The 27,135-nt window shown below is 40.2% G+C and overlaps 1 protein-coding gene across 3 annotated transcripts in view; it reads left to right on the top strand.

Annotated features, from left to right (window-relative positions):
* Positions 1 to 27,135, top strand: part of FKBP15 (FKBP prolyl isomerase 15) — a 57,044-nt gene that overhangs the window by 22,092 nt on the left and 7,817 nt on the right. For 2 of the 3 annotated variants that reach the window (XM_027550529.1, XM_027550531.1), the window contains 15 exons: positions 508 to 576; positions 2,706 to 2,852; positions 5,531 to 5,673; positions 6,231 to 6,288; positions 9,270 to 9,377; positions 11,571 to 11,673; positions 12,177 to 12,283; positions 13,764 to 13,878; positions 15,584 to 15,693; positions 16,385 to 16,492; positions 16,929 to 17,023; positions 17,881 to 17,983; positions 22,853 to 23,024; positions 24,926 to 25,062; positions 26,735 to 26,890. In XM_027550529.1, coding sequence (XP_027406330.1) covers positions 508 to 576; positions 2,706 to 2,852; positions 5,531 to 5,673; positions 6,231 to 6,288; positions 9,270 to 9,377; positions 11,571 to 11,673; positions 12,177 to 12,283; positions 13,764 to 13,878; positions 15,584 to 15,693; positions 16,385 to 16,492; positions 16,929 to 17,023; positions 17,881 to 17,983; positions 22,853 to 23,024; positions 24,926 to 25,062; positions 26,735 to 26,890 — 1,731 coding nt within the window. The remainder of the gene's footprint in view (positions 1 to 507; positions 577 to 2,705; positions 2,853 to 5,530; positions 5,674 to 6,230; positions 6,289 to 9,269; positions 9,378 to 11,570; positions 11,674 to 12,176; positions 12,284 to 13,763; positions 13,879 to 15,583; positions 15,694 to 16,384; positions 16,493 to 16,928; positions 17,024 to 17,880; positions 17,984 to 22,852; positions 23,025 to 24,925; positions 25,063 to 26,734; positions 26,891 to 27,135) is intronic. The other variant, XM_027550530.1, reaches the window with a different exon arrangement.

Below are 27,135 nucleotides of genomic sequence, written 5' to 3'. Positions count from 1 at the left end.
ACTAGTGTGAATAGATTGGGCTTATATTATTAAGCCCTCAAAAGTAGTATGATTTGATAAAAGGAGCTTTAGATCATGAGTCCAAAAATGTGGATTCAAGTCCCAGTTTTATCCTAACTTGACTTTGTCGAATCATTTAAGCTCTTAGATTTTTTTCCCCTGTGAATTGAGCTTAGTTAGGGCTCTATCTACTTCCTTGGTCAGATGGTTGTTCGAATCAAATGAGATAATTTATTTGAAAATTCTTTATAGATTAAGATAATTTTAAATATGTGGTGGTAGAAGTTTATTTTTTTCTAAATGTGGAAAATCCTTGCTTTGGAGATACTCAGTGTGATAACACTTTTAGCCATGATGTGGTCCCTTTTTTTCAGGTCAGAAGTATTTTTCCAGTATATTAGACATTACCTATTTCAGAAGTACTGTGCTGTTCTGTGTTAAGTTGAACATCATAATGATTATTATTATTTGTGAAGTTGGCTGACATTTATTTTGATTAACTTTCAGGTTTTTGATTCCACTGCTAACAAAGATAAGCTTCTTCGCCTGAAATTGGGGTCAGGAAAAGTCATCAAGGTAAAGGCTTAACTGTGTTCTTGTAAGAGTTTATCAGTTGCAGTGTGCTTAATTTAGACTGAATTTTATGAAATCTCTAAGCTGGGTTTATTTTCTAAGAATCTGGAAAGGCTTGATTATAAAATACAGAAAAATGTGCTATGTTATCTGGATTTGAGAGACTTTGCCCTGTGAGACAATATATTGGAGAAGCGTACATTTCTTTTTTGTGGTCCCTGCCTTTCATTTTTCATTCTGTGGTTCTGAGGGAACAATTAAATTCTTCCTATTGCCTCCTTGGGAAAGAGATTAAATTGTTTCTTCTAGAAGTGTATCATTAATGAGTGATTCTAATCTGTCTGGGATGCTTCGAATCATGCTGGGAAGCAGCTGCGACATAGCAGGAGAGACGCTGGGATTGGAGTCCAAGGACTCGGGTTCACATCGTGAATTTCTTCTCTAGCAACTGTGGATGTATTTTATAAAGTAAAGCTCATTTTACAAAACAGAAACAGACTCACAGACTTAGAGAACAAACTTATAGTTGCCAGAGGGGATGAATGGGAGGGAAAGAGACAGGGAATTTGGGATCAACACGCACACTCTCCTGTTTAAAATGGATAACCAGCAAAGTCCTATATAGCACAGGGAACTCTTGCCAGGATTTTGGCTGTCTGTGCACTAGTGCCAAACAGAAGTATGGAGACAGAGTTACAGAGTAGAAGAAAAGAGTGGCTTTGTTACTTTGCCAGGCAAAGGGGGGATACAGTAGGCTAGCCCTTCAAGAACCTGTGCCCCCCTCCCTGGTGAGTAGGGAGAGGTTATATGTCAGGGTACAGGATAAAGATCAGAGCAGTAACAATCTTCATTCCCTCAACCATCTTCATTCCTTCTTCTGCACTGTTTCTAAAGGGTGGGGTTGCTGACCTGATGAGGGTGTGTGCAGGGTCTTGGGTCTCGTCTCCCAATCTTGATGAGCCTCCCTGGGCCCTTTAACTTTGCCTCAGGTGGTTTCCTTGCTGCTTCTCCTTTGTTTCAGTCAGTTCAGTTGCTCCGTCAAGTCAAGTCCGGAGAACTCAGAGAAGGTCATGCAGGCTGGAGTCTTGCCTACAAGGAATGGGAGACAAAAAGGCTTCCGTTCCCAGGAGCCCCACAGGGCCCTGCTCAGCATCAGAACTCTGCTCAGTGTTACCTGGCAGCCTGGATGGGAGGGAGTATGAGGAGAATGGGTACATGTATATGTATGGCTGAGTCCCTTTGCTGTCCACCCGAATCTATCACAACACTGTTTTTGGTTTATTTTTCTTTAAAAAAAAAAATTAATGTGGCTGTGCCAGATCTTAATTGCAACATGCAGGATCTAGTTCCCTGATGAGGGATTGAATCTGGGCCCCATGCGTTGGGAACGTGGAGTCTTAGCCACTGGATCACCAGAGAAGTCCCTCACAACATTGTTAATCAGCTATACTCCAATATAAAATGAGAAGTTCTTTTTGTTTTTCTTTTTTTTAGAATTTTTTTTTAAAAAAGAATATTTTACACATGTGAGGTATCATTGTGTCAGGACATATTGATGCATTGTTAAGCACTCATTCATCCGTGTGGCAGAGTGTTTTTCTCCATAGCTTTGTTAATGACTCCTTTTCCCAGAATCCTTTGGAAACTTTTCCCTGGAGATCATAGTAGTTGGGGCATGACACTTAAAGCTAGACTTAAAGCTAGTGTTGAATCTTGGCTTAACAATGTACTAACTGATCTTGGGCTAGTTACCTTACCTCCTTAAGCCTCAGTTTTCTCCTCTGTAAAATGGGGCTATTGCTACTAACCTTATGAAGTTATTTTAGGAATTAAACAAGATAGTGGAAGTAAAGCACTTACCAAAGTACTTAGAAAAAAGTGTGTTTAATAAATGATAGCTTTTATTTCTCTTTTAATGCCGTTCTGTTCCTCCCAATTTCTCTCATCATCTAAGATATTTCATTTAGCCCTGGATGTGCTGGCTTTGACAAGTCAGCTGAGAAGAAGTATTCTAAATGTTCTTGTAACTGGTGTGTGGGAGTGGGGAGCATAAACTGATGATCCTCTGCTGTGTTTTGTCTTATGAGAAGGTTTGTATCTGATGAGCTTTTCCTCTTCTCTGATTCCTAAAGAGCTGGGAGGATGGAATGGTGGGCATGAGGAAAGGAGGGAAGCGGTTGCTTATCATCCCCCCAGCCTGCGCTGCTGGCTCTGAAGGGGTAATAGGATGGACTCCCTCAACAGACTCGATCCTGGTGTTCGAGGTGGAGATTAGGCGGGTGAGTGAAATGGTGCTGTGTTGTGTTTGATGAGTCCTCTTTGCTAGTTACGTAAAATGAATAAATAATTGTGTCGGAAAAAATTCTAAAGATCTCTCTCTCTCTCTGTCTTTTTTTCTTTTAAGTAGAAATGGTATAGTTGGAAAGAACAACAGCTTTAGAATCTATTTTTATTTATTTATTTATTTATTTTTAATATAAATTTATTTATTTTAATTGGAGGTTAATTACTTTACAATATTGTATTGGTTTTGCCATACATCAACATGAATCCGCCACGGGTATACACGTATTCCCTAAAGGCCAAAGTTTATGTCCTTCTTGGCTCTGTATCTATAGTCACTTCTCTCTTTATTTTTTCTGTAAAATAGTGATTCTTACCCAGGGTTCATAGTTTTTGATTTGGTAATTCCGTGGCTACAAATTTACCCTGTCAATATGTTTTCAGAAGTGTGCATGTATACCTGTGTGTAGATGGACAGCTAGAGACAGATGCGTGGCTTTTTGCCACGTTGTTTGTGATAATGGAGAACTGGCAACAGCTTAAGTGTGTGTCATTATGAGACTGATTGAATTATGGTTTTTCAGGGGGTGGACGTCTGTGTATTTCTTAAAGAATATCAAAAATCTGTTTTTAAGTGAAAGAAACAAGTTGCAGAACAGCATGGGTAGTATGATTTTGTGTGTATATTTATATATACACAAATAAACATATACATACGCCCATATATTCATATGAAATTTCTGGAGGCATTTAAAGAAATGTAGTGATTTTTCCTCTGGAGAATGGGAATGGAGTTTAGAAACTTGTACTTTGTTACATTCTACCCTTTTGTACTATTTAAAGGTTTTATTACAAATAATCTCTATGTTAGTCACTCAGTCGTGTCCCAACTCTCTGCTACCCCATGGACTGTAGCCTGCCAGGCTCCTCTGAGCATGGAATTCTCCAGGCAAGAATACTGGAGTGGGTAACCATTCTCTTTTCCAGGGGATCTTCCCAACCCAGGGATCACACCCGGGTCTCTTGCACTGTAGGCAGATTCTTTACTGTCTGAGATATCAGGGAAGCCCAAATGAAGTTTATAGCAACTGAGGTTCATTAATGTTCCCCCTCTAATCCCTTGTCCCCTCACCCCCAAAAAGACTCTGTTGGCTTTACACTGTGATTATTAGGTCCAAATGTGATAGTGTTTGGGACTGTAAACTACGAAATACAATGCAAGTAGATAGTATGGCCATCTTCATTGTGGCTGTTACTCCTGCTGCGACAAAGGGTATGCATCGTTTCTCAGTGACTCTTCCCACCCTTATCTCGGGTGGGCATTTCAGCCCTCTTTGATTGACATTTCAGCCCTCTTTGATTGACATTTCAGCCCTCTTTGATTGACAGCCCTCTTTGATTGACATGCCTTTTTCACAGCTTTTATATTCTTTCTCCATTTCCTTTGAGGACATCATGGCTGTGATAGATAACAAATTAATTTGAATCCATAAAGACTTTTTGTAAACATAAGAAAGAAATACCCTATTTTACCAATAATCAAAGAATTACAAATTGTTTACTAAACTGACAAGGCTGGGGGAGTTCCCTGGTGGCCTAGTGGTTAGGATTCTGGGCTCTCACTGCCGTGGCCTGGGTTCAGCCTCTTGATTGGAGAACTGAGATCCTGCAAGCCATGAAATATGGTGGGAAAAAAAAAAAACTGACAAGGGTGATACAGAATGGTAATACCCAGTGTGACAAGGGCTTTGAGAAGGATTTATATACCACTTTTGGGGTATAAGGGCTTCCCGGGTGGTGCGGTGGTAAAGAATCCACCTGCCAATGTAGGAGGGGCAGGAAGCTTGGGTTTGATCCCTGGGGGTCGGGAAGATCCCCTGGAGTTGGAAATAGCAACCTGCTCCAGTATTCTTGCCTGGAAAATTCCATGGATAGAGGAGTCTGGCAAGCTACAGTCCAAAGAGTCAGACATGACTGAGCAACTGAGTACAAATATGGAGTATAAAGTAGTTCAGCCTTTATGGTGTGAAATTTAATGGTATATATCAAAAGTTTTAAAAGTAAGTATAACTTTTATCCAGCAATTTAACTTCTGGGAATTTGTATTTTGGGAAAGATTATGTGCAAAGATACAGAGATAAAACTATTCATAGAAGTATTGTTTGTATGGAAGAAATTAGAAATAAACTGAATGTCCACCAAGTAGGAAATGATGAAATATATTTTGTGATAACATAGATATTTATGACTTCTGTCCCCAAAATCCTTTGGAGACTTTTTCCTGAAGTTGATAGCAGTTAAGGGTATGACCTTTGAAGTTAGAAGTTAAAAAGGATGTTGTCGATTAATAATTTAGTTAACATGGAAATATTAATATGTTAATCAGTGAGTGAATAAAGCAGTATGGCCCCATTTTTGTAAAACACACACACATAATATAAATGTGAAATAGTACATCTGAAATCCTAACTATTACTGCTTAATAGTTGAATTGCCAGTAATTATCTTTTTTTTTTTTTTCTTTTGGCTTGTCTCCATTTTCTCTTTTGCCTACCATGAGCAGGTAATGACTTTGTATGATGAAGAATAAGTAAGATGGAAGGAGAATGGAGGGGGAAGGGGGCTGTTTTTGTGGTCTGTTGGCCTATTCGACCCGTGGTTGATCTTTCCCTAGGTCAAATTCGCTCGAGATTCTGGCTCTGATGGGCACAGCGTTAGTTCCCGGGATTCTGCAGCCCCTTCTCCCATCCCTCCTGCTGACAGCATCTCTGCTGATCCTGTTGTGTCGCCATCCACATCGGTGCCTTTCAGATCAGGGTAAGACACTGCAGTTGTATCAAGCTCTTTTATTGTCCATAAATAGGATTCTTAGGGTAGTTCAGAAATAGGGATATATTAAGTTGGCCAGAAAGTTTGTTCAGGTTTGTCCATTGCATCGTATAGAAGAACCTGAATGAACTTCTGGACCAATGTACTAGTTAAAAACTGAAATAATTTTAAATAATTGGGGGAGAAATGGGATAAAGGAAATGGGAAACATAATTGCTTCAGACTTTCTAACAAAGGATTAATGTTCATAGTCTATAAAAACACTAATTCAGATATAAAAGAATACCTGCTAAACTTTGGAGAAAAATTGGGCAAAAGCCATAAACACTTATCTCTAAGGATTAAATGTAAATTTTTCTGTTTGAATGGAAAATTGTTTATCTTCAGTAGCTTTCAGAAATTATGCAAAGTACAGAACAGTTGAAATTCTATTTTACAGCTGTTAAATTATCAAACGTCTTAAAAAACAGTGTTTATCCAGTATAATCTGGACTTGTGATTATAGATTTTGTTTTTATCTCAGGATATGTCTTATTTGCTTTCAGGGAGTCAGCTCTTCGTTCCAAATCTAACTCCCTTAGTGAACACCTTACAGTAAATACAGTGAGTATATATGTCTTATCTCCTTAACCCCAGTTTGCTAGGAAGGTTTCATGTGCCTTGGGTGTGGTAGGTTAGAGAAAAAAAAAAGAGAGAGAAATGTTGATTTAGGGTAGAAGTCAGTGGTTACTTGATTCACTGTCCTTTACTTGGGAGTCAGTTTAAATTAGCCTGGGCTTCTGCAGAGACCTGGATTCAAATCTTTATTCTTACAAACATGTGACCTTGAGAAAATTATCTAACTTCCCTGATCTTCAGTTTCTTCCTTATTAAAATGGAAATAATTCTCACAGCCCCTCTTTGTAATCTGTTTTTGTGATATGTTTATAAAGCCCTAAGTTCAGAGCCTACATAAAACATGTCTTCGGTAATCTCTCAAGATTTTTATGAGGTTTCATCGTGTGTGTACGTGTGCACGTGTGTGTGCGTGCGTGCGCTCAGTTATGTCTTCCTCTTTGCGATCCTTTGGACCATAGCCTGCTAGGCTCCTCTGTCCATGAGATTTTTCAGGAAAGAATAATGGAGCAGGTTGCCATTTCCTTCTCCAGGGGATCTTCCCAACGCAGGGATTGAACCTGCATCTCCTGCATTGCAGCTGGATTCTTTATCTGCTGAGCCAGTGGGGAAGCCCATGAGGTTTAAATGAAATAATGCCTATGGAGTTTCTAGTATTGTGTCTGGAATATTGTAAGAGCTCAATTAACATTGCTTTTTGTTATCATAATTACTGCTAACACTACATGTCTTTATACTTTGATTTTCTCAGAGGAATTCTACACTAATTCACCAGCTAGTTGGCTTTGCGGAGAAGGCAATGGCACCCCACTCTAGTGTTCTTGCCTGGAGAATCCCAGGAACAGGGGAGCCTGGTGGGCTGCCGTCTATGGGGTGGCACAGAGTCACGACATGACTGAAGCGACTTAGCAGCAGTAGCAGTTGGCTTTGAGCAGATTGCTGGGCCTCTGTGTTTCCCCAACTGTGAGATAAGGAGACTAGCATGTTGTAGTAAACTTCGGATCTGAAGACTTTTGGGAAGGTGTGCACTGTGTTGGAGGCCGCCCTGCCTGCTCCACGAAGGCCTCTGTGTGCCGCGTGTGGATGGGTGATAGCTGAGGTGGTCGAAGTGCTAACGCTTTGTAGCTGTCGCCTGCCACATTAGGGTAACTGTGTGGACTTAAATCGATGATTAATTTCCCTCCAACTCTAGTTTACTTGTTTATATACAATCCAAAGTAGGAATTAATTAAGCAAATAATTGATCTGATATGTATAAAAAGTGGTCTAAACCCAGAAGGGTAAGCCAAGGAATCAAGAAAATGGGAAAACAGTGTAAAATCTCAGATCTTTGAATGCCGACAAAATTGTTCAGTTTTCGTTCTTTTGTACTCTCTACACACAGCTACTTTTATCAAATATTTCTAAACTTCGGTAACTTTTGGTAAGTTAGTGGTCTACAATGTTTTTTTTTCCTTTCTTTTTTTGCAATTTTATTTTTTTAATTGAGACAAAGTTCATATGACATAAAACTTTAACCATCTTTTTACATTGAAGTTTTTATTAAAAAATTTTTCTTATATGGACCATTTTCAAAGTCTTTATTGAATATGTTAGAATATTTCTGTTTTTTATGTTTTGGTTTTTTACCTGCAAGGCATGTGGGGTCTTAGCTCCTCTACCAGGGATCGAACTTGTACCCCCTTCTTTGGAAGACAAAGTCCCAACCTAGACTGCCAGGGAATTTCCCAAGTTTTTATCTTTTGCTTTTAATATATAATTGCATTCATAGGGCACAGTTAGTAAAACAGTATAACAGGATATACGTTGAGAAGACCATTCCTACCCCTTTCCTCATGTACCCTTGTTTTATTTCACCCCCCTCCCCACCCCCACACCTTGGGTAAATGCTTTTGTTTCTTATATTTTCCTTCAGTGTTTCTTCATGCAAATGCAAGCAAGTAGGAATGTATATTTTATTTCCCCCCTTTCACAAAAAATAGCATATTATATGTATTATGTACCTTGCTTTTTATACTAACAGTGTCTTTCCATGTTAGTGTATGGAAAACTTCCTCATTCTTTTCTATCTTTAGATCCCAGTGTTCCATTGTGTGGATATTGATTTATATAATTAGTCATCTTTTGAGGGATCTAACTTGTTTTGCTGATGTGCCTCCACTGTTAAAAAAAGATGAGCACACACTCTGAGTATATAATTGTTTACAAATTATATGAAGTATTATCCATCGCTGTAAGCAAGTTTAATGTCTTATGTATACAGTAGCTTGAGCAAGCTCTGGGAGATGGTGAAGGATGGGGGAGCCTGACGTGCTGCAGTCCATGGGGTCACAGAGAGTTGGACACGACTGAACTACTAAACAATAATACTGTAGCTTATAAATAATTTTAAAATAGAGGCTATGGTCATTCGTTTTACACTCACTAGATTATCTTGCTACTCTTAGGGCTATACACTGCTCTGAAAACTGTACTTTGAACCAGTTAATGAATACAGAGGCATCCAGCTCAGGGACTAGTATGTTATCAGTGCCAAGTCAGTGTTAAATGAACCTGAATTTAGAACATAGAGTTCCTGTTTACCTCTCTCCCTAAATCTGTTCTGAATGTTTACCTACTGAGTTGCTCTTGGGCTTTTGAGAAGGTATTATTATCTAAAATGCCTCCCTCCCTTAATCTGTACTTGAGTTTTTCATCTGTAAAGTGAGAATACTTATGCCTGGTAAGGAGACTTGATTGAAATGAAGGAATACAGATGGAACCACTTTGTCCATGCCAACACGTAGGGAATTGTTTTTTCTACTGCCATTCATTGTGACCCATGTATGCTTCTAGGAAAGAAGTCTTTAATTCTCATTTTGTAGAAAAAGTGCTTTCAATAGATGTGGCGTAAGAGTCAAAGACATAGAGTTGACTGAAGGTAACGAACCTTGATTACAGTGATTTTTGTGACTTTCCTTTCTTTTTAGAATCCTGATACAGTCAAGGCCAAGTTGATCTCTCGGATGGCTAAAATGGGCCAGCCCATGCTGCCCATTCTTCCACCACAGCTGGATTCTAATGATTCAGAAATTGAAGTATGTCCCACTGGTTGTCTTAGAATGAATAGTGCAGATGTTGCTGTCTTCTGTTCTTTTTTTTTTTTAATATTTATTTATTTGACTGCCCTGGTTCTGCAGCATGTGGGATGTACCCTGACCAGGGATTGAACCCTGGCCCCTTGCATTGGGAGTGCAGAGTCTTAGCCACTGGACTACCAGGGAGGTCCCTCTCTGTTCTTTTAATTGAAATTATTGCTTTTCCTGCCTCTAAACAGAATCATTATTTAGAGAGCTTATAGTCAAAATGATACAGGTTGGTATTGGTACATGTGTTTCTCCTGTAATTAGCACTTCCCCTGAGAAATGGAAGCAATTCTGTATATCTGTCACAAGAGCTGGGCGGTTTTAAGTGGTTAATTTAGTTTTCTACTGAAATCTCTATTGTTAGTATAAATCAAACCTTTGAGACCACATGATGCTCAACCCATAAAGAATGTTCAAGTCATATTTGTTGATCGAATTGCTTAGATTCTCTTGGGAAATGTTGATTTTTCAAGTTTAAAAATTGTATTGCAAAAAAAAAAAAATTGTATTGCAATCAGATCTATCAATTTTTTCCCTTTGTTTTTTGCTTTTGACAGTATGCTTAGAAAGCTTTCCCACTTTCAGATATTTGTAAACATTACATGTGTCTTTAAAATGTTTATTATTATATATTTAGATTTGTTATTTCATATTTAGTCCATCCGGAATTTGGTGAATGACAAGAAGTAACAATTCCAATTAAGTTCTTTAACCATTGGTTAATTCTTTATTGAATACAATAATGCTTTCTCAACTGAATTGAAACAGTGATTAATTTTTAGGATTCTTTGACATTGATGTTCAGCAAAGCAAAGGTGATGATCTTGAGTAAAAAATTCATAAACAGTTTTATTTTTTCATTATTTTATTTCTTCATGGAAAAGCTGTGTGCAGATTTAACATTTTAAACAAAGATAAGATTTCTGGGACCTGTTATAGAATTGATTTTTATCTGGGTTCTAGAAATGAAATTTGGGTAAGATATTCTCATTAAAATTTTTAAGTGCTACTTACCTATTATAGGGTAATTTAAATTAAAAAGAAGACATATTTAACAAAAAGGGCATTCTTTTTATGTCATTTTATAATCAGATTTTTAAACTTAATATTATATCATGAACATTTCTGTTAGTATCGATAATATAAGAAAAAGAAATAAAGCAAAGCTTTATCACCTTTAAAGATAGATAACCCAGTGTTCTGTTATATTGATTTATCATAATTCCTTTCATTCTGTTGTTAGACATTTAAGTTGATTTGTGTAATGATGTAAACCTGGGATGCTTTTCCAGAAACGCATAATACATTTCTGAGAATTTCAGGAGATAAGAGGAAGTTCTAAAGTAAAAGAATGTCGAAGAGATATCAGCCCTTGAACTACTGTAGCATAGCAGATCACAGTCTCTGTACATTGTGCCTCAAGTTTCTTTTTTCCTTGTGTGAATCAGGAAGATGTCTATACATTAACTTTGTTTAGACATTCTTTTTTTTTTTTGGCCACTTTGTGTGCCATACAGGATCTTAGTTCCTTGACTGGTGATTGAACCCATGCTCCCTGCAATGTTACCTTTATTTAGAATTAGAATAGGATCAGCATCACTTTGCTTTTATGAAGAAAAAGAATGAAGGGAAAACACTCTATATTGTCAAAAATAGCCTGGTAATGAGACACAGTGACTCCTACTGTGTGTGATTTTCTGTGAGTACCTTGAGGTCTGTGGAGGTTATTTGGCAGAAGAGAAAGGCTGCATTATTCCCTGGGGTTCCTTGTGAGACGCCCTAATTCTTTGGAAGCAGACTAGGTCAGTCTTAAGGTAGCTGCTGGTTTGGAAAATGATTCATTATGGACAGCAGTCACTCTAGCTGCTTCAGATAAAATAACATCATCAATGGACACTGGAAATTTAACTATAATTATTCGATAGAACTTACAGGGAGAGAGATCCTACTCTAGTACATAATAGAGTGCTTTCCTCCCAGAGCCCATGCCTTAAATTTGTGCCTTTCTGCTTACCTTTCCTTCCTCTTTTTTTTTTTTTTTGGTCTAAAACACTGGTTGTAAGGAGGTTTAGGGTGGATAGTCGGTCTCAGTCTTCAACTAAGGACCCATAGATGTAATAACCAAAATGCTCGTGCCTGTTGTAGGACGTGAATGCTCCTCGAGGAGCTGGGCAGCCCTTGGCGACCCCATCCGTCCAGCCCTCTCTTCAGCCAGCCCATCCAGTGCTCCCACAGATGACCTCACAAGGTAAGGAACCCCTCTAAGGCTCTGTGGCCTTAAATTGGGTTGGTACCAAAATTACCGTCACTGTACTCTAAAATGTTAGGCTGTTTTGTTTTAGTACTGAGAACTGGACTAGAGTATAGAACTTCCCAGACTGTCCCTGGATAGGGCATTTTCAGACCTGAGATGTATTTGGTCTGCCTGCTGTGTCTTCTGCTGTGTTGCATTCTTAGGTTTTGAAACTGGCACTCAGCTGATGAGCCATCTCCCTGTGTGTAATTCTGCACTTCCTGTCAGCTGATGGGGTCATAGGTCTGAATCTCGTGCACTCAGAAAAACCCAGTTTCCTTTCACTAGCCCAGTAGGTTTAGATCCTACTTGCTGAGATCCAGTAGGTCCGGTTTTAGGAGAATTAGGTGAGGCAAGTGGTCAAGTGTGAAGGGTGCTGGTGTGTAAGGTGATAGTCCGGACTTGTACCAAGAAGTGGGGAGTGGGTTTAACAGTGAGAACTTTTTGCTCTATCTTAGCACCTCAGCCATCTGTTTCCCGTCTCCAAACACCATCTGCTGCTTTGATGCAAGTTGCATCTCTTGATTCCCACTCAGCTGTATCTGGAAATGCCCAGTCCTTTCAGGTAACATTTTTTAACCATGTCAGTTATATGCTGTCATTTATTATTGTTCTGTTCAGTCTCTTTTTCTATTTTTGCTCAATTTGTACAGCAGCAGTTCCCCGCAGAGCTTAAAATTTTTCCCCTTCTTGAAACCACCACTTTTTCATGTCTAAACAAGCAAAGGATTGCCTGCCTTGCAGGTTGTTGTCAAGATTAAATTTGAGAACCAGCAAAACACCTGACAAGGCCTGACACACAGTGAAAGCCAACTGATGTTTGTTTCCCTTCCTTTCACACATGTCTAATTTAGAGATGTATATTCAAGTCTTCTGTGTTCTTCTCTATCACACAGCTGATAGGCTAAGATTGCGCTCTACACTCAGTAGAATGGTTGTGGTGGAGGGGCGGTGGGGGAGGCTGTACACAAATACAGCTGAACTCGAATTGTTTAGTTATCCTCCAGAGGTGAGCTCTTAAAAGTAGGTTTTTGTTTTTGTTTTTTTTTCTGTTTTCATAGGAAGCAGTGGCAACAGCCTGTGTGTCTCTGCTGACAGTTTGCCAGGACAGTAGACTCTTTCTTTTGCCCAACACATTTGATGGATAAGACTTAACTCCCCATGATAAAAGACTCCCACTTCTTTGGTGATTCTTCATGTGGGGTACAGGGAGGTGAGGGGGAAGGGGTCAGAGCAATGGTGGTCAGGCAATGCCTCATTAGTAAGGGTGCATCGGAAATCAGAAAAGTCCTAGCTTGGCCTCTCTCACTCCTGAATGGACCTAATGGAGAGTTATATCCTGTAGTAATGGATGGGTAGTTACACCTGTCCCTGGAAACGAACTGTATTTCCTTAATTCAAGGAAGAATAACCATCATTATTAAAATGATAGCTGCTGTTTATTGAACATTAATTGTCTTCCAGGCACTTACTTACCAGGGGGTTAGGAACTTTAGCTATCTGTCACTTCATTTAGCCCATACAACAACCGTAAGAAGTGGTATTGTTATTTTCATTTAATTGTTGAGGTGACTGAGGCTCAGGAAAATGAGAGTGCTTGGTCATACAGATAAACATCAGAATCTAGCTAGGCAGAGGCATCCTTTGGAAACTATTGGATTTAGTTTGGAATCAGAACGCCTCTTTTTTTACTTTAATGAAACCAAGTAGAGTTTGCTTAGTTTTAAAACGTCTCAGGCCATCTATTGGCCCAATGGCTGAGGGATGAATTCCTACTGAATTAAATCATCACAAGAGGACTGGGGAGTAACCTGAGATGCCCGTAGGGCTTTAGTGACTAGCATCACTAAATGCCAGGAATGAATTACATCATTCCTCTCCTGCTGCAGTTACTGTCCAATACCAAACCCTGGTCTATCCATCTCCAGCTTCAATATGTTTGAGTCTCCTTCCAGTTTACCTACCTTATTCCATCAAAGACAAGCTAAGCAGAAAAGAGAGAGATGAATGTTTTGTAAACCGGCTGTAATTTGGCCTCTTCTCAGCCCTATGCAGGTGTGCAGGCCTACGCTTACCCCCAGGCACCAGCTGTCGCTTCCCAACTGCAGCCCCTTCGGCCCTTGTACCCCGCACCACTCTCGCAGCCTCCTCATTTTCAAGGTAGGCATTTCTCATCTTCTGCTCTTGCTGGGCTTCCCCGTCTCCCATCCATTCTCATTTTGACTCCAGTAGATCTCTGCCATTTTTGTCTTTTCTTTTTAAGAAGCTTAGTTGAGGTATGACTTACATACCATGGAGTTCACTAGTTTTTTTCCTTTCTTTTTTAAAATATAATAAAGATTTATTTCTTGTGCATGCTACATGTCCGTTATGGGTAGACTGGAAGTTGGGTCATGCCTGGTCATCACTCTGGAAGGAGGTTCCTGGAGCAGGAACTGTCTGAAACACTGACCTTTGTGAGTTTTGTGTGGATCCATATGTTCCTTTCTGCTGGTCAGGGACTCCTGTCCGCTGTCAGCTGGTGCTCTGTGAGATCCTCTGTGTCTGAAGATGTATCCCTAATGAATTGATGGAGAGAAAAGTACCCCGCATCCACCGACTCCTCCGTGTCTTGTCATCTCCCCAGTTCACTGGTTATAAGTGTACAATTCAATGACTTTTTTTTTCAGTCTACACAGTTGTGCAGACATCACCACGATCCAACTTTAGAACATTTCCAGCATCCCCCTCAAAGCCCTTCTGACTAGTGTTTTGTTTCTTGCATTTTTTTCCTGCCAGCCCTTTAAATTCCTCTCTGAGAGTTGCTCTGTAGAGTTCTTCGTAGATAGTAAAAGAGGAAAATATTGGAGGAAATTGGGAGAAAGCATGACTGTTTAGTATCTCATATGAGAGCTACTTTGTTACAAGTTTAAAGTTGTGAAAAGAATACACTTTTATAAAAAGTCAACACAAAAGAGTGTGAAATAAAACTTTACTGTCTTCCATCTTTAAACCCCCTTGACCTTAGGAAGCAGTCACTTGAGTAACTTTTCAGGTATTTTGTATACATGTACAGTATGGTTGCCTTGTGTAAATACGAAGCAAAATAAGTGTATGCAGCTGGGATGGTATCCTGCCTTCTTCTGAAGCTTGTGTTTTGCACAGTGATCACTTTGAGTATTAGGACAGGGGTAGAAAGAAGCAAGAATATCCCCAATGAAATGTAAGGTCCGGGAGCGGTTAAGAGTTTCCTGTGTGTATCCTTGGTCTGGAAGCCCTGCTCTTCTCCATCTGGCAAACTACTAAATCCGTAATCTCTTCTGAGAAGCCTTCCTTGTTACCATCCCTCCCTCTCCTTCCAGAGATGTAAATGTATATGTGTCACTAAAAAGTTAATGTTGCTGTTCTCTGTGCTCCTTTTTGTACCTTGTAACCTGGTACATGGTTCATTCTTTGCACTTACAACAAACACTCTGTTACAGTGATCTGTTTACATGTGAGTCTCCTCACCAGACTAAGCTTATCAAGGGCAGGAACCATGTTTCACTCATTGCTGTATCCCTGGTACCTGATCCTATGCCTGGCATGCAGTTGGGTGAATGGAGAAGCAATCTGAGCTGCTAATGGCCCCACGTGTGCCCTGGAACCAGACTGTACCGCTGGTTGCATGCCGCAGGAGCACATCGTGGTTATTGTTAGCTTTGGAGCCCTTTGACCTTTACAGCTGTTCCATCTTGTCCTAACGGTGTGACTCACCGCCAGCCTTTCCTAGTCTTTGGAAATGTTCATTTCTTTCTTTCCTCTGCTGATAGAGCTGTTGGCTTTTCCTCATTCAGTGTCCTCTCTTAGAGTTTCATAAGTTTCGTCTTGGCTTTTGTCTATTTAGGATCAGGTGACGTGGCTTCATTTCTCATGACTGAAGCCCGGCAACATAACACTGAAATTCGGATGGCAGTCAGCAAAGTGGCCGATAAAATGGATCATCTAATGACTAAGGTAACAGAGTCATCTCATTTTGAAAGTAAGGGTATAAAGTGAATTCCCTGGTGGTCCAGCAGTTAGGAATCATTGCTTTCACTGATTCAGTCCCTTGTTGGGGAACTAAGATCTGGAAAGCTGTGCATGGTGCATCCAAAAAAAATTAAGTGGGGTATAAAGAGGGAGTACGAAAAGAGAGCCACCAGCACTCCAGGTGAACTCTTTCTTGTTTTCTGTATTCATACTGCATGCTCACTCACTCAGTTGTGTCCAGCTCTTTGTGACCCTATGAACTGTAACTTGCCAGGCTCTTCTGTCCTTGGGATTCTCCAGGCAAGAACACTGGCATGGGTTGCCATTCCCTTCTCCAAGGGATCTTCCCCACCCAGGGATTGAACCTGCGTCTCCTGCATTGCAGGCAAATTGTCTACCACTGAGCCACCTGTGAAGCCCCATATTGATAGTGGTTAGTAGTTATTTCCCAAAAGAGTTGTTTTATTTAGGGATGCAGTTAGCAGAAGAAAACTCCTGCTTACATTAGAGATTGTCTCAGAAACTTAACAACCCTCTCAGTGGTCAGATCTTGGATACATTGTATTTCTCCTTGCAAAAATTTCATTAAAATGAAAATTAATTTTAATTACATTAATTCATTTAATTCATTAATTTTAATGAAATTTTAAAGACTTTTCTGGCACTAATTTTGTAGGTTGAAGAGTTACAGAAGCATAGTGCTGGCAATTCCCTGCTCATTCCCAGCATGTCGGTGACCATGGAAACAAGCATGATTATGAGCAACATACAACGAATTATTCAGGTGAGAGTGGTCTCAGCCTGGAGATCTTCCCGTGCTCTGTCCAGAGATGTACTACCTTTAAAACCTCCACTCCAGGAATAAGAGCATGTAATAAATGCTCACGCTCCATGGAATTGGGAAATTCTGGAAAATCCACTGTGGCTTAATCTAGTCCAAGTGACATCACTCTGTAATCGGAAGGAAGCATTTCTCTTTTCACCATATATCACAAATTCACTTCACTTTATAGCCATTTATATGTTTAGTCTGTTAGATATAGTGATTTGTATCCATCAGGTAGAATTTGATATGTTGTTGTAAGTATTTATATTTATCTGGACAGAAGTTCTAGGTTTTTTTTTAACAGTATCACCCATCAGTTCAAGTTGATTCCCTTTTATCTGATGCTTTTCTCTTAAAAACTTCAGTTTTACACATCACATATTTTTGAATTTAGGAAAATGAAAGGTTGAAGCAAGAGATCCTTGAAAAGAGCAGTCGGATAGAAGAACAGAATGACAAGATTAGTGAACTAATTGAACGAAATCAGAGGTAATGACAGGTACGGGGCACTGGCTAGGATGAGCAGAAAAGGGTTTAGCTTGTAAATGCCCGAGTTCAGTGAACATTTGTTCAGGGGGCTTTGTGTATGTTTCTGCTCTTTTCTGCTTCCTGCTTGTCGCATGAATGACTTCTTGGTGACGGAGAGGGATTTCAGGAGAGAGGGCTCAGGAGGCTGCAACAGAACACGCACCCGTGTTTGAGTCCACCCTTTGCTCCTCATTTGTTCTGTGGCTTTGAGCATTTTATTTATTCCTTCTGGCTCTAGTTTCCTCATCTGTAAAAGTAGTGTTAATGCCTAGGAAAACTCTGATGTCAGCTCTTCTGTCTTCTGTGTGGGCTGGGCTGACTCTGTTTTATCAACCAGAACTTCACAGATTTCCACATAAACCCAAGCACTGTATAATTTTTCTAGATACTTCTGAAAAAGAATTTTGGGGTAGTGGTCAGGGGAACATGTCACAGCATATAGCATTTCATTTTAAAAATACCGTTTTCCATATTTCTTTTCTTCAGTGTCCCTTATCTCCCACATGGAGGAGGGGAGGGAATTGGTTTTCTTCTCTTCCTTCCTTGCAGCCTTCATATTCCTATCTCTTTCTTCTCTCATTTCCCCTCACTACACCTGATCGAATTCCTCTCCTCTTTATTCTACACATTCAAAGCAGTTCACCCCTGGGCCCAGGTTCCTGCCTCCAAACTTGATTACTGCAGATTTTAGGAAAAGGAACTGCTTTCGGATTGTTGCTGATGAAGGAGCAGAGCAGCGCTCTGGCTGCACATTGGGTTGTGCCTGCTCTGCATGGAGTGCCTGATACGTGTTTTCTTTTCCCCTCCTTATTTCATAGGTATGTTGAGCAGAGTAACCTGATGATGGAGAAGAGGAACAACTCACTTCAAACTGCCACAGAAAACACACAGGCAAGAGTTTTGCATGCTGAGCAAGAGAAGGTAAAGAAACTGGGGAGAGAAAAGCCCAAGTCAGGATGTGTAGAGCCAAGGAGTGTGTCCTCTGTACGTACTTACCAGTCTCCTTTTGAGCAGAATTTTTGCCATTGTCGGGAAGAGAACTAGAAATCTCCCAGCAGATTTTTAATACATCCACCATCCAGATTTCTGTTTTTTAAATATGTTACAGTTAGTTGACTCAGAAGAAATCACTGATCTTAGTAATTTGGTTAAGGTGAGGATTAACCCAGTTTATTAGAAAGGAATCCTATTCTGCTGAAAAAATCAGCAACAGTTTCTGTTATGCCACGTAACACATATTTATTGTGAAGTTTGAGATGGTTTAAGTAAGCAATCCTTCATCTGTGTCTGACAGAGCATTTTAAAGTACTGCTGTTTGACTTCAGTCAGCTCAGAATTATGTATTTTGACCTGTTTCTGAAGAGGGTCTTGGGTTGAGGAGGACTGCTTTGGAAGCCCCATTCTTCCTATCTTTGCTGCAGTGATACTGTTTATCTGGAATGAGTTCCTTCCTGTTTGGCCTCTCCCTCATCAGCTGGGAGATTACAAGCCTTCATCTGCTGTTTTTTCAGAGGTTTAAGAAGTAGCTTATATTTTGTATTTGAATATTTTTTTAAAACACGAAAAGTTAAGGTAGGATGCACGTTATAACTTTACATACTTTTTTACATTCTGGTAATGACAAGGATTCCTTTCTTGGGTCTCATTGCTGTTATTCTTTATGTCCTCTTAGCTAGTATCCAGTCAAGTAATAATAATAGTAATAATAATAATAATAATTTAAAAGTGGACATCTTATCCTCAGATAAGCTGTGTTTTGCCAAGTCCAGTCTTGACCCTGAATCTTTCCCATTGCTACTTGACACTGCCCTTTGTTTGTCATGGCTGAGTCCCAAAGCCTGGATCCCCACTCCCCATGAAGTCTACTTTTTTTTACTATTTCTCTTTCATCTACTTTTATTTGCTTTCTCTTTCCTAACAAGGCAACCACATATCTTATTTGTTGTGGCTGTTAACTATTATTCAGGTCTACAATTGATTATATAACTTGTTCTAGATCAGTGGTTCCCAAATACTGGTTTGGCTGCCTCAAAATCACTTAGGGAGCTTGATCAAAAATATACATCTGTAAGCTTCACCTTGAGATTCTAATCCAACATTTCTAGTTGAGGTCTGAATCTGAACTTTTAAAAAGCTCCCCTTGATTCTGAGACAGAGCCAGGTAGGAGGCACTGCTCTTATCAGTGATTTCTTTTGCCACAGTCTGTGGAGGTGGCAGCTGCCACACCTTTGTTTTTAGCAAGCTCACTATGTGGCTCCCATGCTGGGTGTCAGTGGTATGTGTGCGTGTGAGTATGTATTCCAGTCAAACTTTATTCACAAACATAGATAGCAAGCCAGTTTGACCTGCAGGTGATAACTTGCCAATCCCCTGAATTAGCTAACTAATCCACCCAAATGCTTGTTGATAAACTCCAAAAGTGTCTGGTACAATACATGAACCTGGTCAGTGCTCTATTTACAATAGCCAAAACGGTAGTGATAATAACAAAAACAGTACTACCTGTTGTTGTTCTGTTGCTAAGTCATGTCTGACTCTTTGTGACCCTGTAGACTGGAGTACCAGGCTTCCCTGTCCTTTACTATCTCCTGGAATTTGCTCAAACTCATGTCCATTGAGTCAGTGATGCTATCTAACCATCTCATCCTCTGCCACCCTCTTCACCTGTCAAACACCTCCTCGGTCCTAGGCACCATGCTTACACAGATCTGTTTGAAGACATCTCCTGGGCTATCAGGAGATAGTCTTGATATTCTTGATGAGTCAGGTACCATATACATGCTTCACTTGGTCTCCTTTATTCCAGTAAAACTTATCGAGCCTTGACTCTCCCATTTTTCTTTTGATCCACCTCTTAAGAGTCTTCCGTGTGATATCTCTCCTCTTAAATGGAAATAATCAAGGTCCTTTCATGCCTGAAGGTACTTCTCTGCCTGCAAGCACAGTTCAGAAACCTGTGGTTATATGCTCAAGGAATATTTGGTAAATGAAATTATTTTTCTCTATGGCAGTATTAATATTTCCACATAAAACCATGGAATAATGGTTAAAACTGGAGAGGAGTTACAGTTCATCTAGTTTGATATTCTTTTCCAGAAGAGCAAGCTGAGGCCCAGGTAGAGTAAAAGACTTGCCTGGGGTCTCACCTGCAGCCGGCTGTGTCCTTTTCCCTTTGCCAGATGGCCATCTTTCTTTGGTACCATGTTCCTCCTCCTATCCCGAATGCTTTTTCCCTTGTTTTTCTGAATTCTTGGTTCTTTCTTGTCATGGCTTTCTCTTTCCAGCTCTCCAGTCAGCAGTGGAATTTGATCCCAGGTGCGAACCAGGGAGCTGTCCTATCCACTGTGTAGGTTTTTGATATTTTCCTTTCTCATTTGATATTGCAGACCCTTACTTAAAACAATCATAATTTACACACCCACACACATGTGCACACAGATGCACATACATACACATATTTATATATATTCACACATTTCTTTCTGATTACAAACATTACATCTGTTTCTTCCAGGAAATACAGATAAGCAAGCATAAAACATAACTCACAAATTGTCCTCCCACTCAGAGATGCCCTCGTGCTCAGATTCTTCGCAACCCCATGGACTGTAGCCTGCCAGGCTCCGCAGTCCATGGGATTTTCCAGGCAAGAAGACTGGAATGGGGTGCCATCTCCTATTCCCAAGGGATCTTCCTGACCCAGGGATCAAACCCACGTCTCTTGCATCTCCTGCATTGGCAGGTGGATTCTTTACCACAACCACCTGGGAAGCCCCACAGTCAAAGATAATTTTTATATGTATCATTCATCCCTTAACAGTTTTCGCTATGTGTGTGTGTGGGAGAGAGTATTACTTGCTTGTAAGAGGCCTTTCTCTATTGGGGCCTGAGTCAAGAGCTTTTGAGTGATCTTCCATTCTGCTTGTTCTTGATGAGAGTGAGCACCGCCTCTCCCCTGGAATTTGTCCCCTCCCATGGTCTTAGCTGCTCCGAGGTGCTATGTGAATGGTCTTCACTCTGATTTTAGTGAACTCTGGAGCTGTGATGAATACGGAGCTCTCTGAGCATTGTGTTAGTTACGTTTCTACCAGGCCACTTGGGACAGGACAGTGAGTAAAACTTACATTCTACTTGTGGCAGATGAAAACCCTCTTCTGTCTGGAAATTCAAGCTGCCATTGTCCTCTGTGTTTAACAGATGAAAACGTAAGGCTGCTGAACAGCAAAAATAAATATCTTAGAGCTCACTCTGAAGGATGATGTTAAAAAATTTATTCTGATACTTAATAAAACCATCAGGGAGACTTTTGTTCAAGACTGTTGCTATAGATGAGAGTTCTGTGGTGGCCTTGGGGTTAGGATTCTAGGCTTTTACTGCTGTGGCCTGGGTTCAGTCTCTGGTTGAGGAACTGAGATCCTGCAAGTCACAAGGCGCAGCCAGAAATCAAAAGACTCCTGCAACAGGTACGAAAGATTGGGCTCAACTCCAAACACAATAAGGGCAAGAAAGCAAGTAGGGAATTTACAGCCATGGAACAGTGAGAGGGTCAGTGGATGGAAAATTACTAAGAGGAGAATCATAGGAAGGGGGATTCTTGCTAATGACAGGCCAAGGACTTAGATAGCAAAGGTTGGGATGAAGAGCTGTGATCAGTTATCAGGGGTAGAGATTTTCTCTAAACTGACATAGCAGGATTCTTGCTAAAACTGGGCTGGTCGGGCCAAAGACAGGGTGGGGAGACCAAGGCTGAGCGCTCTGAGGCCCTGACTTGAAGTTTGGTCAGAGAGAGCCTTTGCCTGTGGACGCTCATATGCTCATTCCTGGCCTATTTCTTTTTACTTTGTGTACCATTCGTTTTATTTCCTCCACCTTTAAGAGAGCCAAAATATCAGATTTTAAATGTAAGCTAGAAACCTGATTAAGGCTTTGGAATAAAGTTTAAAACTGAGGTGGGCACAGTGACAACCCTAAGAAGGGACAAGTGATACCAAGAAAGTAGACAGCAGCAGAAACGCACGTGCAGTACAGTCATCTAGGGAGGAGTAATGGTGGAAGCCTACAGTATGGAGAGATGGTCCCACCCCAGATACACCCTGCTGTCCGGAGGTCACGCCCATGAGAGCCGTCATGCACCGCCTTTCCTGCCCTGTTTTGACAGGAGCTCGTCCGTGCAGGTGAAATGAATGTGGCATTTGTCCCTTGTTTCCCATTCCTTTTCACTGACCATCCTTTCGTTTGCATCATCATCCTTAATACACAAAACACAGTAGGTGATTTTTCCAGGGGGTCATTTTGGTTTCATCGAATGTAACTTGAGAATATTTAGCTCCTGTTTGGCCAGTACGAGCCCCGTTTAAAATGCATTGAGCAGCCAAAGAAGTTGGAGTGTTCCTTTCTTTTATTACCACGGTTCTTCCCAAAACCCCCAACACAGTTACTCTGACGTGACTGATCTTTATAGTACCATTAGTGCCACAGTGCTCAGGAGAAGTTAGAGACTGAGAAGTGGATTGCCATTGAAAGCATTCAATTTAAAATTTAAAATGCTCTTTTCTTCTTCTTTTTTTAAAAAAAGATTGTCCTTTATAGGAAAACTAGAAAATGGCAAGAATACCATTTTTACAAGGTAATTCCCGGGTCAGAGACCTTGCACATTTGAGGGCTTGATTTTGATTCAGTGCAGGTCAAAGGTGGCCTTAGCTCTCTTCCCACCAGTTCAGCCAGCACAGAGTATGTGAGCTTGGGACATCACCATGTTTAAAGTGATGTCGTACTTTGTCGCTTTTCAGGCCAAGGTGACGGAGGAGCTCGCTGCTGCCACTGCACAGGTCTCTCATCTGCACCTGAAAATGACGGCCCACCAAAAGAAAGAAACAGAGCTGCAGGTCCAGCTCACAGAGAGCATGAAGGAGACAGACCTCCTCAGGGGCCAGCTCGCCCAACTGCAGGCAGAGCTCTCAGGTACGCTGTGGAGGGGGCTGGGGCTGTGACCAAGTAAGCGTAAGCAATTACACTGTTTCCTTCCCCTCGGTCCGTCTGACAGAAGGCTCATGAAGGTTATGAAGGATGAAGCCAAAAATTGAGGTGAACCAGTATAAACCTACAGGATTGACATAAATGACAACAAGAGAACTGACCATTTAGTGCCACTAAGTGGCCACAGTTCTGCTATGTTTGGTCAAGTGTTCAGTCTCTTTGGTACTTAGGATTGGCCTCACAGGCCTTGAAGAAATAATCTAACTTGTGACTAACCTAACTGAGGGGTTCCTCTAACTTGTGACTCAGTAGAGGCTTAAGAAGGTGCTTCCTGCATTGGTTGCCTCTTTCCTAGAGGATGGATTGCAGTCTTTCAGCCTGGCACTCAAGGCCCCTCCACCTTGGCTTATTTCCTGTTATGTTGCTTAATTCATCATAGTTCTGGGCATACTAGCCAGCCTGCTGCTTCAGCACATCCTGTATTTGTCTTGCTTTTTATCAGTACTGTTCTCTGGACTTGTGGTGTGCCCACCATCACCAAGATTTACCTCCAGTTCTCTCCAAAAACTGCCTCTTTCAGAAACTTCACCCTTTTTTTTGCCTCTAGAATATTTGGTCTCCTTTAAAGTCTTGCATCTCTGAGTGCATTATTATGACCATTTTCAGAGTTAGCCTTTGATCAGCACTACTTGTGTGTCTGTTTTCCCTTCTATAATGCAAGCCTCTGAAGGGCAAATATGACGCCTTGCTCATCTTGTGAAGTCCTCCCCTTAGTACTAGTTCAGTGCCTGGCACGAAGGTGCTGCTCGTGACATGGTGAAAAGCAGATTTGTGAAGACTGGCATGTTGATTCACCCACCACCTTGTAAAAATAAATGTAGAAGGCACAGATGGGACCAGTGGGTCAGGTATGGCAAGAACAGCAACAGTTAAGAAACAAAATTCACTTGCCCAAAAAGAGAGCTAAAAAACACTGATCTCAGTTGGTGAAGTGATACCTTGAAGATAAATCCTTTCCTTCTTAGAGCATCACTTGAGCAAACTTGAGGGGAAATCTTAGATTCAAATGTCATACTGATATCTTCTTTCCTGTTTTCACGGTGCCCTGTGACAGTTACCTTAAGGGTACCATAAGGTCTCAAAAGTTCTCCAACAGAATTAATTTTGATGCGTTACATTTTAAAAATTACTATTTTCCTATTGAAGTATAGTTGATTTACAATGTTTTACAATATTGTGTTAATTACTACTATACAGCAGAGTGATTCGGTTATACATATATTTGTATATATTTTTTTAAAATCTTTTCCATTATGGTTTATCATAGGGATATTACCCCTATGGCACAGATATCCCTCTGTGCCATACAGTAGGACCTTGTTTGATGTATTACATTTTAAAGAAATTTTCCAAATAGCTTTATTTGAGAAGGAGTGTTTAGAAAACAGACTATTGATAGAATGTCCCAGCTACCAAGAAAGTTGAGAATATCTTACCAGGCATTGAGAAAGGGCCTGGACTAAACAAAGATCTCAGTGTGTTGAGTCCCGTGGGTTGAGATGATGACTGACATGGAACTGAGGGACGGATACATTTCAGGGGTGATCTCTGACTGCTTGCTACACTTCTCTTCCATTTTGTGTGTGTCGGAGGTGACCTGTAGGTACAGAGATAAATATGGATGGGTGTGGAAGTCAGTGGGTCAGTTTATGGCTTGATAAGCCTGTTGCTGGTCAGTGAGGTGATGCTGGAAGAAGTGAGTGGAAGAGGCTCGTGTGGGAGGGTTGGAAGTTGAGAGAACACAGTTTTGAAGGAGCGGTCAGGATGCCGTACAGCCCACGGCAGCTCTGGTTCTACAGCCACGCCTTCGTGCTATCATATCTCAGAGGTCCAAGAAACCTCCCAGCAAGTGCAGTCCAAACTCAAGAGTGAAAAGCAGAGCCGGAGACAGCTGGAACTCAGGGTGACCTCCCTGGAGGAGGAGCTGACTGACCTGCGAACTGAGAAGGAGTCTCTGGAAAAGGTAAGCTCTCCATCTGAAGTTTCTCTGTTGTATCCAGGTGGCCAGAGTGGGCTGTTTCATAAACATTATTTTCCTTTTAAAAAGTACTGTAGCGTGTGCTCACTGTAACATACAAATAATACAGAAAAATATAAAATAAAAAATGAAATTTATGTTTTCCTCTTCTCTACACTAGAGGCAAGAACTATAAAAAAATGTATGATTATTCTTCCAGATTGTTTTCTTTGTGTATAATATATACATGCACATAGCACACATGTGTGTATGTATAAAGTATATGTTTACACATACGTGTACACTCATAACATTTTTAATAATAATGTGATCACTTTTAATACTTTAAAGATTGTATTGTGGCCGTTATACTGATAAGAATGAGAGCTTTCTCATTCTTTGTAACTACTACAGAGTAGGCTGCTGCAAGGCTGTACCATAATTATATTTAACTATTCACCTATTGATGGATATTTCTGTTTCTAACTGTTCACTGTTTCAAACATTGCTTTCGTGGATACCTTTGTACTGTATAACTTTTTTTGCAAATTCATTTGAGCATTTCCATAAAAATTGATTGCTTGAATTTGAATTGCTGCATCAGAGAAAATTCTCAACATTTAAATTTTTAAAATAAATGTCGCCAGATTATCCTAGAGTATGTTAGCTTACATTTCCAGCTCTGTGTAAGCAAGCCTATTTCTCCATTATTTTTCCAACTCTGCCTGTATAAATTTTTACAATCTTTCATGATAGGTGAAATATGCTTATTTTATCTTTAGGTGTATTTTTGTTCGTAGTAAAGCTTTCATATATTTAACACCTATTTGTATTTCCTCTGTTATAAACACTATTAAAGTGCTACTCCTTTGTCAGCCATAGTTGTTACAAATATTTTTCTAGTTTGATGTTTTTTAACCTTATTTAGTGATATCTATTGTTATTTTATGAATTTAACGCTAGGATAATACTAGCCCCATTGAACAAATTGGGAACATTTCTATCTTTTTCTGTATTTTGGTACAGCTTAGATATGAAAAGAGTGGTCTGTTTCTGAGCTTTTACTAAAACTCTCTAGTAAAGCCCTTTGCCTAGTGCCCTTTTAGAGGATAAATCTTGGTCTGTACTTTGTTTCTTCCATAATTTTATCAGGTTTTTTTAAAAAAGTTCTTTCTGATTTTGAGGGCTGTTTCAATTTTTCATTGTTCTCGATACTCCTACAGTGATCACCCTTGTAACACATAATCTTTAGGATCTACTGCTTCCTTAAAATAAAGTCTAATTTGTGTAATTTCTGGGTGTGTGTATGTATTTTGAAGGTCCTGTCACAGAATTGTGACTTTCTTACCAGCAGATTGTGAAAGATGTTCCTCAGAGATGAGGAACATCTTAACAGTGGTAGGTATACAGGGAAATAAGATAAAGTAAATAAAGCTTTACCTTATTTAAATAAATAAATAAAGCTCTTCTAGTTTACCTTCTTATTGTCGCAGTTTTTTTTTTTTTCCCTGCCAGTAGTCGAAAATGTCAAATATATTGGGGAAACTAAACTGAAAAAATGAATTGTTTCCATTAACGAAGTAAGGACCCAGTGATGTTAATAACTAGCACCACCATCACCATCTCCATTTATCTTCTTCAAACAACTGGAGCTGATGACGGTTCTCTTGTTCCTAAGAACCTCTCAGAAAGGAAAAAGAAGTCAGCTCAAGAGCGCTGCCAGGCTGAGGAGGAGATAGACGAAATTCGCAAATCACACCAGGAGGAACTGGACAAACTTCGACAGCTCTTGAAGAAGGCTCGGGTGTCCACCGACCAAGCAGCTGCAGAGCAGGTAATGGGAAAATGAGGCCGGGAAATCAAGGGCAGTGGCAGGACACAGCTAATCTCTAGTCATTTGACAGCAGCCTTTCTTTTTGTAAGTTTCTGCATTCGTGTTTATATGTTGTATGTTCTTTAGTTAGAGTGAATTGGTGTCCTTCATCTGATCATCTGTGGAATTTTGGAGGGAAATAAGTTTCTTCTGTTTAAAAAGGTCTAAGGGTCCAGATCCTGAAAAGTATGATCATATTATGGCCC

Source organism: Bos indicus x Bos taurus, chromosome 8, assembly GCF_003369695.1.
Source record: "Bos indicus x Bos taurus breed Angus x Brahman F1 hybrid chromosome 8, Bos_hybrid_MaternalHap_v2.0, whole genome shotgun sequence".
In the NCBI taxonomy this organism is placed as follows: Eukaryota; Metazoa; Chordata; class Mammalia; order Artiodactyla; family Bovidae; genus Bos; species Bos indicus x Bos taurus.
Note: the sequence above shows the minus strand (reverse complement) of the source record. Positions and strands in the feature narration are given on the sequence as shown.